Here is an 11,775-nt window from a genome sequence, read left to right as displayed (position 1 = left end):
AGTTCAGCGCCTGGTCTTGAGTCAGATGGAAGTATGTTCAAATCCTACCTCTGCTCCTTAGTAGCTGTGGGATTTTTCAGATCCTCTCTGACCCTGTTTTCCTCATCTGTAAAATGGGGGTAGAAATAGTATATACCTCATGGTGTTGATCTGAGGCCTTAATAAGATCATGTATGATGTGTTTCTCCCTTCAGGAGCAGCTACTGTATAAGCCTCTGATGAATGATAATTTTTATTATGACTCTTTTTAGTGGCCAGTTAGAATCCACAGTATGATATGTCATGGTTTATTAACCATTTCCTCTTTGATGAACATTGGAGGGTACTCATTTGCTTTTTGTGGGTTTGGTTTTGTTTGTTTGTTTGTTTTTGCCAATCCCATGAACACTGAACATCTTTCTCTTTTGTGTGAGTGTCTTCTTGTGAACTCCCTACAGTGGGGTCACTAGCCCTCTGAATCCTAATCTCTACATCCTTTCTCTCCAAGGAGGAAATGAAAATGCCCCATGGGGTGAAGCACGTGTGTTACGTAGGTTTTTGCTTTTATTACTGCTCTTCCTCCTCCCCGTCCTCAGGTCTGGTGGGGTGGGAGGGGTCGTTCACATCAGAGGCCCCTCTGGGCTGCTCTGTAGTACTCCCCACTTCTTGTGATGCTGAACCTAGGACTTCCAGTTTCCCCCAGACTTTGGAACCTCACCATTCATGACAATTCACTCAAAGGTTAGATTTCAGACCCATCTACTTTCACAATAGTTCCCCATGGTTTGCAATAAATTAAAAGAATCAAAACATACTTGAAATGGGAGAGGAACCTTAAAGTAAGAGAGAAAGGAGAAAAAAGAAGGGGAAATCTTGATGTGATAACCTCTCACCCTCTGCCAATCCTGGAAAGGTACAACAAAGTTAATGCTGAGCTTCCCAGCAGCCAAAGCAAAAAGGGCAAAAGGATAGATTCTATAGCTCACAAAAAGACCAAAAACCACTCTGCACCTTGAAATACTTACAAAGGGCTGAGGGTGAGAGGGGAAGACGAGAGGGTGAGAATAAAGACAGATTTCTCTCCTGTCACAGAGACCATGTAGTCAGCAAACATTTCTTGAATGCTACTTTGTGTCAGGCCTATTCTAGGCAGTGGGTATAAAGCAGGACCAAGACATCTAGTTCTCTGTCCTCATGTTGCTTGCAGTGCATTGGGGGAAAGAGACTAAACCAAGTACAGGTGAAGCGAGGTCTGGGAAGGGCCTCGCTGCTCAGTTCTGAAGTGCTTTCCTACCCCTGCAGCTTGGTTCCGGGCCAGTGATCCACCTCCTGGGGGCCATCAGCCATGGCCAGGCAGGGGAGCCTCAGCCTCCAAAGCTGGAGGTTCTGGAGAACATGATGGAGGTCAGCTTAGCATCACTGGTCCAGAGGCCCAGAAGGAAGGAAAGGCCCATGGCCCAAGGCCCCAGCGGGTGCCAGGTAAGAGCAGGTTCTTCACACAGGCAGCGTTAGTTACATAATCCCTGCTGAGACACACGTTCACACCTGCCTCACAGAGATGTCACTGCCACCACACAGGTGTGACTGGCTCATGGTCACACAGAACATGATAGCCAGAGACAGGGTTAGACCGCCACTTGTCTGGCTGGGCGGTGGTGTGTGTGTCTGTGTGTCCTTTGTCCTGTACTCCTGAATTCAGGAGCGTGACTGGAGCAAGGCAGGGGCTGAGCTTCCAGTGCATTCAGAGAAAGAGCAATCGCTGATCTTTGTTCCTGGCTGACCAGCATGTCCTGCCATCGTCAGGCCCTCTGGCCCCCTCCCTCAGCAGGGATGCATGGGCCCCTGGTGGCCTCTGACTTCTTTTGCCATCTGAGGAGTCATTCCATTCCCCTCAGCGACCCCCCTCACCCTATCCATATCGTCTTTCTCTGGCAGGAGGGAGCTCCTGTTCAGAAGGCCTGGCCTGAGTGTCCTGGGGTGAGTGCTGCTTCCCCTGCCCAGCATGGCTCAAGGAGAAGGTGGGGAGGTGATTGGGGGAGCAGCTGCTCCCAGATCATGGCTTCAGTTTCCCCTTCCCCACAGTCTGTCCCTGTCAAGGCTAAAGAGGAGGAGCCTGGTAAACAAGATGGAGGAGAAGACTCGGGTGAGGGGCTGTGGACTTGTCTTCCAGGGGCTGCTTGGGACTGTCGGGGCCTCCTGCCCAGCTTCTGGCCCCAGCCTCTGCTAGCACTCTTTCTTCTCTCACCTCTGATCCCCCACTCCCACTGCCTTCAGTCCTTCCCCAGAGGGATGGGGGCTGCCAGCTGCCTGGGACTGGATCCTAGACATCTCAGGTCCCTAAGGGTGGGCCCCCCCCCCCCCCGTTGCCTATCTAAACCCCTCAGCATTGAGTTACCCCCTCCTCTTGCTCTACTGCATCTCATGGGAGTTTGTGACTCTTTTTCTGTAGCTCAGCTTCAGCCTCAACAGGAGAAGCTATCCCTGGATGTTGGGGTACGGAACACTGTGGTCCATGCCATGCAGGAGGTGCTGCGGAGCCGGTAAGGCCTCACTCCCCACTTCCCTGACATCCGTGACATCCTGAGAGCCGTGCTCACCTCCCCGGCCCATGCCATGTTCTCAGGGCTTCTGAATGTCTGACTAACCCCATTTTGTAGCTGTGAGGTCTTTTGCCAGCACAGTGAGCTGGTGGAGAACTGACATTTGAACCTGGGTCTCTCTGGCTTCAAGGTCATACTCTCCCATTTTGCCAATGCTGCTCATGTCCAAATGGTCATGACCCACAGCAAATGCTTTCAGACACAGTGAGACTCCACTGGGAGCATCTGAGAGATCTGAACCCCGAGCTTTCATTTACAATGGTGAGACCAAGGCTCAGAGAGGGTAGGACTTGGCAAAAGTCACACACGTTGGGCAGCCCCAGTGGCTCAGCGGTTTAAGGCTGCCTTCAGCCCAGGGCCTGATCCTAGAGACCCGGGATTGAGTCCCACGTCAGGCTCCCTGCATGGAGCCTGTTTCTCCCTCTGCCTGTGTCTCTGCCTCTCTCTCTCTCTCTCTCTCTCTCTCTCTGTGTGTCATGAATGAATAAGTAAAATCTTAAAAAAAAAAAAAAAGCCACACACGTCACCCCCCACGACCTGGTGCAGGGCTCTGTTCCCTGCTCTGTCCCCTGCCTTCTCACCCCACTGCACCCCCACCCAGGCTTCCTCCATCACAGTTCCACTGGCCAAGGCTAAAGCCTGGGCTGAGCAGTCAGATCTTGCTTTGTCACTATCATGTGGCCATAGGCAAACCCCTTACATTCTCTGAGCCTTGCTCATCCCATCTATAATGGAGAATGATAGTATCACCTCCTCACAGAGTTGGGGTGAGAATAAATGTGTATATGTAGGAAGATGTGCAGAATTTAGGCTCTCGGGTAGAGAGCCTAAATCGCCTCATGGGCTCAGAGCCGTGGTTCCACTCTTAACCCCCACAGCCTCCAGGAGCTCCCAGACCTGGTGCTGAGTGAGGAGGCGGTGGAGGGCATCGCTGCTGGCATCGAGACAGCCCTCTTCAACCTGACACAAACCACCAGCTGTCGCTACAAGACCAAGTACCGCAGCCTGCTGTTCAACCTGCGTGACCCCCGGAATCCAGTGAGATGGGTTTGGGGCAAGGCCAGACCCTCTCTTGGAGGCTTGAGGCCCTGGCAGGATGTTAGGGTGGGGGCTTCTGAAGCAGTGTGGTGCAGCCCCCATGCCTGCCCCTGCAGGACCTATTTCTCAAAGTGGTTCGGGGAGATGTCACCCCCGAAGACCTGGTGCAGATGAGCTCAACCCAATTGGCGCCCCAAGAGCTGGCCTGCTGGCGGGACCAGGAGGAAAAAAGGGTGAGCTGTTGGGTCAGGTCAGGATAGGTGACGGAGGAGGGACACGGGGAGGGGATGGCCCAAAGATGCAGCAGAAGAGACAGCAGAGTGAGGGGGCTGGGCAGTGAGATCTGGGGAGCACAGGACAGAGATGGGAGGAAATGGAAAGAGCGAGCACACATGGAGAGAGAGAGAGAGACTCTCTCCACAAAAAAATGGAAAAGAAGCTGCGGGGGTGAAACGGACTGGGGATGGAAAGATTGGTAGAGAGGTGAAGCCCCGAGAGGTGTCATCGTCCACTTGCTTTTCCGTGCAGCTGGGCTGTGGGTGGGGCGGGGTACTGGGCGTGATGGTCCGGAGTCTGGAGTCCAGGATTGTCATCCACCATTGATGGGGGTAGACAACCCCCTGGCGGTCCCCCTGCTCTCATCTCAGCCTCAGAAGCCCTCCAAAAGACTGGAAGTCTTCTCACTGCCCCAGGCTGGGGTAAGGACCCCATAGCCCTCATGCTCCACAGTTATGGCCCTGTATACCCCATGTCCATGGGTGTCTCCTTCCTGCTCAGGGACAGGGAAGGTGTGGGCACTGAGCCGCCTTTGGGGAATGCTTGCTGGTGGTCCATGAGAGAGAGGGGACTAATCTAAGAATAGGCCAGTGGGATGGGTTGGCGTGCTGAGGCCCCTGTTCTGAAAGACATTGGGCTGATTAGATTCACCTAGAATCCACTGGGTGACTGTCCACTATAGGCTGGGCTTCTGTCCAGGGACCTGTGGAGGACCAGGAGCAGGACCAGCTACATAACTTGGTGGGGGCAGTGCAAAACAAAAATGTGTGGCCTTTTGTTCAGCAACTATTAAGAATTTCAAGGTGGCGACAGTGTAAAGCATGGGGCCCTGTGAGGTGTGGTGCCCTGTACAACAGCAGGAGCCCACACTCATGAAGCCAGCCCTGCCAGAGAGGATGGGACCTCCTCCAGGCTTCCAGGAAACATTACAGATAGGATGACATTGATCAACAATAAGAATGACAGGTAGCATTTACTGTGAGCCAGCCTCCAGCCAAGCATTCTACATTTGCTGTTTAATTTAATGCCCTTAATTGAATTCCTAGAGAACAGATAAACCGAGGTTCAGAGCAGTGAAGTGCTTGTGCAAGGCCACACTACCTTGGGGGTCTCTAGTAACAACCCAACTGATGCTCCAGAGCCTGCACTCTTTCGACTACACTGTATCCTTCCCAGGACAGAGGCTGGGGTGCAGTCAGAGGCGGAATTGGCTTGTGGGAGAAGGTGAAGTTCAGGAAGGCTTGCTGGAGGAGGCAGGTCTTGAGTTTGGAGGGTGAATGAGTAGAATATGGAGCAGTAGGGCATGGGGCTTGTTAGGTGAGGGGAGTGGTGGAAGCAGAAGTATGAAGGAAGAGGAAAAGTTGGCACAGGAAAGGGGCCTCGGGAGGAAAGCGCGCGCTTGGGCTCCTGGGGGCTTGAGACCCCCTGACCCGGTTGAGTTTGGGCTGCTGGGCCCTACCAGGGCCTGGAGATCATTGAGCAGCAGCAGAAGGAGCTGCGCAGCCTCCCGGCCTTCAAGCTGACTCACAAGGGTGAAGTCGAGATCCTGCGGGACGTGGACCAGATGCTGACCCTAGAGGATCTGGTGGTAAGTGGCAGCCTGGCCTGGCTCGGGTTGGGGGCTTGTGCCCAGGGTCCCACTCCTCACCTCAGCAGCTGGGTGACCTTGAGCAAGTCACTGGACTACTGTGCATCTCAAGCTCTTTGTCGTGAACAAAGTGGTGACTATTACCATGGGGGTCCAGGTGATGTGGGGCGGAACCCTGGCCCTGGCCTGTCCACACCTTCTTGGTGCCGATCACTTCCTTCTGGCCTGATGCCAAGGCACCCCACATGAGTGGTAGCAAGATCTCTGTGTCCACCACAGATCTCTGATTGGGAAGCAGGAGGGCCATGCTGTTTGAGTCAGTGACTGCTTCTGGATGTGAACAATACAGACCTACTCTCTTTGGTGGTGGGGTTTAGGGATGCTATCTATGTGCACTGCGGAACCACCTGGAGCCCAAGGCAGTTGCTACACTCCCCTCTTATTGCTGGGGATCTGCTCCATCCTCCTGTCCATCCTGCTCCTTCCTTCTTCCCCTTTGCCCCTCCATCCTGCATGTGGCCTGACATGGTGGCTCAGCAGCCCTCAAATCAATGAGCTCATCATCAGCTCAGCCTCCCACAGACGATCGGAGCTCCCCTTGGCTTATTGCAGCCACTCTCAGGAGGCTGCTCTGGCTTAGCTGAGGTATTCCCTGGGTCAGATGTTCACCTGACTCTAATCAGCTATGTGTCCGGGATGGACAGTGTGGACGGACCCCATGAGCCATGCTCATTGGGTAAATGACAATGAGCACGAAAGACAAAAATCCCTGCTCCCCTTCCAAGCTGGTATCCAGGCCAAGCACCAGAACGGCTGCCTGTGTGGAAGGGAGTCCCCAACCCAAACCAAGCGGTATTCCCTGAATACATTGAACATAATTGTAAATGGAGGAACTAGAAGACCCAGAAAGAAGTCTCCACTGGGGAGAGAGTTGCAGAGTAGCATAATATCATCCTTCCTCGAGCACCTGCTGTGTGTCCCTTTACTGTTTACAAACAGTGCCTCATTCAGATCCCACCGTGACCTACGAGGTAGGGGAGGCCATGTCCTGGATCAGGAACCTGAAGCCCTTTGCCCAGGGTCACGTAGTGGGTCATGGGGGAGCGGTGACTTGAAGCCCGTGCCTTGGTGCTACTCTGGAGGTGGTTTAGGAGGCAAGAGTTTCAGGATCTTTTAAAATCTTCCTCAAGCCAGGTTTGTTTTGTGTTTGAAGCGGTCTCTACTGTGAGGGGGAAGGGGGATTAGGCAGGGAGCATCAAGTCTCAGAAAAACGTTCCTTCTCCCTGATTCTGCCATCTGGGGCTGAAAACTTGTCCCAAGGACGTAGTTGAAATTCTCAAAAAACACTTTCTGCATGAGGATGTCCTCAGCACTGTTTGCAGTGGTGAAAATGTGGGAACCACCTCACTGTCCCGCAATCGAGGCGATGCCTCGAGTGTCGGCGCACCAGTGGACAGGCCCGTGTAACGTGCAGATGGCCCCGCTGTGGTGCACGGATGCAGTGAGAATACAGGTTGAACATCTGATCCCAGCTGTTCTAGTCAAAGGACCCCCCAAACCCTGTGGTTAGGAAAACCGTTACAGGGAATACCCAGAATGCCCATCACTGTCTCTGAGTGCTGGGACGAGGGGTGATTTTTAGGTAATTTTCATATTTTCTATACTTCCCGGATTTTCTTTCTTTCTTTCTTTCTTTCTTTCTTTCTTTCTTTCTTTCTTTCTTTCTTTCTTCTTTCTTTCTTTTTAAGATCTTATGTATTTATTCATCACACACACACACAGAGAGAGAGAGAGAGAGAGAGAGAGGGAGAAGCAGGCTCCATGCAGGGAGCCTAATGTGGGACTCGATCCCGGGTCTCCAGGATCACGCCCTGGGCTGAAGGCGGCACTAAACCGCTGAGCCACCCGGGCTGCCCTATAACAAGCTCATGGTACCTCTGCAATAAAAGGATGTGTTATTTGGAAAAATAAGACCACATCCCCGAGGCTCCCCACTCATGGAGATCTGCTCGCACCCCCGCCCCCAGCGCCTTTCCAGTCTACCCGCTCTCTCCTCTTGTGCCTCCTAGGAACCCATGGTGTCCATAGACTGCAGCACCTTGGCCCTGCCTGCCCCATCAAAGGCCACCACAGAGCAGGACGAGGACACCACGGAGCAGCACGAGCACCACTTCCTGGACCCCAGCTGCCGAATCTGCATGGGTTTGGGGAGACACAGGCTGGGTGAAGGGGTGGTAGGCAGGCTGGGGCTGAGGGTGGGCTCAGTAGTAACAGGGATTCATGGCCCTGGGAGAAGGTGGCAGGCTGGGCACACCTGTGTCCCAGGTTACTTCGAAAAGAACCTGTTCAAAGCCTGGTTCTGAAGCCCTAGGCTGGCTTCATCTAGCTGCCTGCCTGTCAGCTTCCCTTCTGTTCTTTGCAGACTGGAAGCCCTCGTGTGAGCTGCCAGACTCCCTCACAGCTACTAGGAGGATGGGGGACAGTGTCTTCCAGAGGGTCCCAAGCCCGGCCCTTGCATCCTCTCCAGAGATGCCCCAAACTAGGGAGAAGCCTCCCACACAGCTCCAGGACAGGTGGGGGACTGGGACTGGGGGAGGGTCCATGGAGGCGGCCACGTGGGGGGCAGCAGACACAGTATGGACTCTTCTTTGTGGTCTTGGGCTAACCCCGCCTCTTCTGGGGGTCTCAGTTTCCTCCTCTGTGCAATGGAACCAATCATCCCTGTCTGCTGGTCCCCACCCCCACCCTTACAAGGCCATGCTTGGTTGAGTGTTCCAGCACCCACATTAGGAACACAAGACCTTCTCTGAAAAGTCAGGAGATGCTGAGGAATGTCCTGCCAACCTGCTCTGTCTGGCCCTCTCTGTCCTCTCTAGGCTCCAGATGCCTGCTGGGCCCACAGAGGCCCTGCCCGGCCAGCCGCCCTGGGAGGGAGCTCTGGACATGTTCTCCATCAAGCGGTTCAGAGCTAAAGCCCAGCTGGTCTCTGGAAGCAGCTGTCGGCTCCTCATGGTACTCCAGCCCTGCTCACCAGGGTCTCCCTCACACACTGGCCAGTCAACTCCTCTCACCACTTTCATTCATTCTTTTACTCCTTCTAAAATAAGGCATTGGCACCCTGTCTGTGCCTGGCCCTGTGCTGGGCATGGGCCAAATGAGACACCAGCCCATTCCTGCAGGGACACACAGGTCAGACTCCCTGTAACCCAAGGCCCAATGTGAGAGGGCCCCAGGAGAGGAGTCTCATGCCTCTGTAGCCCAGGGGAGGGTTTTAGGAGTGACTGTTGAGTGAACAATCAGCTGAACTGTTGGATGTGGGTGGAAGATTCAAGGAGGGAGGACAGGGCTTCTGAGGAGCTGTAGGAGACTGGCCCCAACAAGCTGTAGACCTCCAGTGGCAGTCACGGCTTCCTGGGCAGCCACTGACCTTCCTGGGGTCCTGGTATCCTGTCGGTCCATCCTTGTCACTGAAGGCTATGGCTTCTCGGTAGCTGGTGTTGAGGGCTGACCAGCCATCCCTACCTATCTCCAGGCCCTGCCTGAGGTGATCCGTTCAGCAGGCTGCATCCCCTCCAATACTGTCTGGGAACTTTTGGCCAGCATCTGCCCAGCCAAGGCCAAGGTAACTGCCATCCTCTCCCCCCTCTCCTTCTAGCATGGGACCCTTCTAGCATGGTCCCCCTCTCTCCACCTCTGGAGCAGAGACCTGGTTTAGGGTGTTGGGGTCTAGTTCCCACTATAACTGTAGACACTCAAGTCCCTCTCTTTCCTCCTCTGAAAAGTGGGGACACACATCTTCACAAGGTCATCAGAGGTTTTTTGATTTAAGATTTCATTTATTTATTCATGAGAGACACACAGAGAGAGGCAGAGATATAGGCAGAGGGAGAAGCAGGCTCCCTGTGGGGAGCCCAATGCGGGACTCAATCCCAAGACCCTGGTATCATGCCCTGAGTCAAAGGCAGACGCTCAACCACTGAGCCACCCAGGTGCCCCTTGTCAGAGGTTTATTATTATTTTTTAAGATTTTATTTCTTCATTCATGAGACGAAGAGAGAGGGACAGAGACATAGGCAGAGGGAGAAGCAGGCTCCTTGCAGGGAGCCCGATGTCTCCAGGATCACGCCCTGGGCTGAAGGCTGCACTAAACCGCTGAGCCACCCGGGCTGCCCATTGTCAGAAGTTTAGATGAGAGCAGGGGTGTTCTCTGCCCCCAAAGCCACCCTCCTTCCTGCAACTGCAGGACATCTGCGTGGTCAGACTGTGCCCACAAGGGGCTCGGGACACCGAGAACTGCCGCCTACTCTATTCCTACCTCAACAATAAGCAGTGTCATGGCCTGGCCGCCGTGGAACATGTGTGGGTGGTCCTGCTGCCCCTGCCTGCCTTCCAGCTCCTGCCCACCAGACTGCGCCCTCTTGGAGGCCCCGGTGAGTGCCCCATTGCCCATACCAGACCCTGCCTCCCCTCAACCGTGACCAGAGGGGGCACAGTTGACAGTCACCCCTGTGTCCACAGAGGCAGGCCCATCTCAGGAGGGAATTCCTGTGACGGGCACATGGGGTAGCAGTGAGAGCTGTGTATTGCTTACCGTGGGCCAGGCAGTGTCCCAGAAGCTTTAACTATACTAGTTCATTTGGTCCTCAGAATAACCCCATCAGATTGGTGCTATCGGTTTCTCCATTTCACAGATGACACTGAGGTAGGGAGAAAGCAGGTGGCTTGCCCGCAGTCACAGAGCCAGTCAGCAGAGCCAGGCCTCACACCGGGCAGCTCGGCTGCAGAGACTAGGCTCCTAACAGCCACACAGACTGGCCTCTTCAACGAGGCATCCTGAATAGAAACTCATGGGACAGCCACATTTGATCCTGACCCAGTGCGACAGGGGTGGGACCCTCAAACAACTGAAGGTGTCAACTGACACAGGAAAGAGGGAAGTTTTCGCCACAGTTGTCCTAGGCCAAGGTTGGCCTTTGTGCATAGAGCGTGGCTTCAGCAGAACACCTGGGGTGAGAGTGGGGTGTCAGGGGTGGGCTGCACCCATTTCCAAGCAGAGTGCTTGGCCGTTCTGAGCTGCCTGTCTTGGAGACAATGCCGTAGACTCTGAACCCATATGGTCCTGAGGTCCAGCCATCTGTTCCCCACCTTCAGTCAGGGGAGTCATTCCCCTGCTGGAAGTAACCCAACCGAGATGACCTCCCCCTCCTCCTTACTGTTTCCAGCATCTCTCTCTTTTTTTTTTTTTTGTTTGTTTGTTTGTTTCCAGCATCTCATGGGCCCCCATCTCCTTGCTGGAGAGCCCTTCCTGGGGCCTAATCTGTAGACCTCCTGCTGCAGCCACCATGTAGCTTCTCAGGACTGTATGTTCTCTCCTACCTGGCCTTTGGACTCTCCGCTCCCTCTTTCCCCAGGCCTGGAAGCCACTCACTCAAGTCTGGTGTTAGCTGTACTGCTCCCCAAGGCAGGGGTTCTAGACACAGCAGAGTCCAGCCCTTTGTGGGAGAAGGTTCAAAAGATGACCTCCTTCAGCAGAAAAGTGGAGAGGAGACGCCATCAGCCGGAGGACAGGAGTCCCAATGTGGCCCCGAAGGGCTCTCCTCCCCCAAGGCCTGCTCTGCAGCAGAGCCAGGGCAATAGCAGCCTGGCTCCAAGGGGAATTTGTGCTTGGCCGAGGCCCCCCAGAGGCAGGGGGAGACTGTGGGGAGAGCCTGGAACCTGGCAAAGTCCTGGGAGAGGGCAGTGGCCCCCCAAACCAGGCCCGTGCCAGTCCTGGCATCCCTATTCAGCAGCACCATTTGGCCATGGCCACCACCTCCACAGGGCCTCATGTCCCCACCAGGCCCTGCTCCAGCATCTTGAATCCCTGGTGTCCATGAGCTACCGGCTCCAAGCCTCATTGATATCCCCTGGCCAGGGGTTCCGTCCTGCAACCCCTGCCCAGCCCCCTACAGCCCCTGGAAACCAGCCCCCTGCAGCCCCAGAACCCCCTGGCCAGACTCCTGACTCTTTGGGTCCTTCAGATGGGGCTGGCTCTGAGTGTACCTTCCCCTGAAAGACCTGAACCTCATTACCCACCAGAAGAGAGGCATTGATTCCCTCCCCAGTACTGAGTCCTGGGCTGTTCCAGAGGGAGTGGGCAGCCAGGGGAGGGTCAGCTGTTTGAATTTCCTGTTCTGCGTTCTGCTTGGTGTTGATTTTTGGTTCAATAAAGAGTTTGGCAAAGGTGAGACTGCATCTGCTGGCAGGTGTGGGTCGGGGTAGGTATTGTCTGTGAGTTTCTGTGCACAGATGTAG

At 54.6% G+C, this 11,775-nt stretch overlaps 1 protein-coding gene across 1 annotated transcript; it reads left to right on the top strand.

Moving 5' to 3' along the window:
- The first annotated feature begins 1,363 nt into the window (after nucleotides 1-1,363).
- On the top strand, nucleotides 1,364-11,562 carry SPOCD1 (SPOC domain containing 1). Its single transcript, XM_055332396.1, has 13 exons — nucleotides 1,364-1,458; nucleotides 1,915-1,956; nucleotides 2,062-2,122; nucleotides 2,429-2,519; nucleotides 3,458-3,617; nucleotides 3,734-3,850; nucleotides 5,356-5,481; nucleotides 7,551-7,683; nucleotides 7,904-8,054; nucleotides 8,358-8,493; nucleotides 9,014-9,103; nucleotides 9,725-9,911; nucleotides 10,893-11,562. The coding sequence occupies exons 1-13, from the start codon at nucleotides 1,375-1,377 to the stop codon at nucleotides 11,531-11,533; spliced, it is 2,019 nt and encodes a 672-aa protein (XP_055188371.1). The 5' UTR covers nucleotides 1,364-1,374; the 3' UTR covers nucleotides 11,534-11,562.
- Nucleotides 11,563-11,775: the final 213 nt, after the last annotated feature.

The sequence above is a fragment of the Nyctereutes procyonoides genome, unplaced genomic scaffold (assembly GCF_905146905.1).
Source record: "Nyctereutes procyonoides isolate TBG_1078 unplaced genomic scaffold, NYPRO_anot_genome, whole genome shotgun sequence".
Lineage (NCBI taxonomy): Eukaryota > Metazoa > Chordata > Mammalia > Carnivora > Canidae > Nyctereutes > Nyctereutes procyonoides.
Note: the sequence above shows the minus strand (reverse complement) of the source record. Positions and strands in the feature narration are given on the sequence as shown.

Coding starts and splice junctions, on each gene's coding strand:
- SPOCD1 (XM_055332396.1), top strand. CDS start 1,375: ATGATGGAGGTCAGCTTAGCATCACTGGTCCAGAGGCCCAGAAGGAAG. Junction 8,494..9,013: donor GCAGCTGTCGGCTCCTCATG/GTACTCCAGCCC, acceptor ACCTATCTCCAG/GCCCTGCCTGAGGTGATCCG. Junction 9,912..10,892: donor GCGCCCTCTTGGAGGCCCCG/GTGAGTGCCCCA, acceptor CTCTTTCCCCAG/GCCTGGAAGCCACTCACTCA.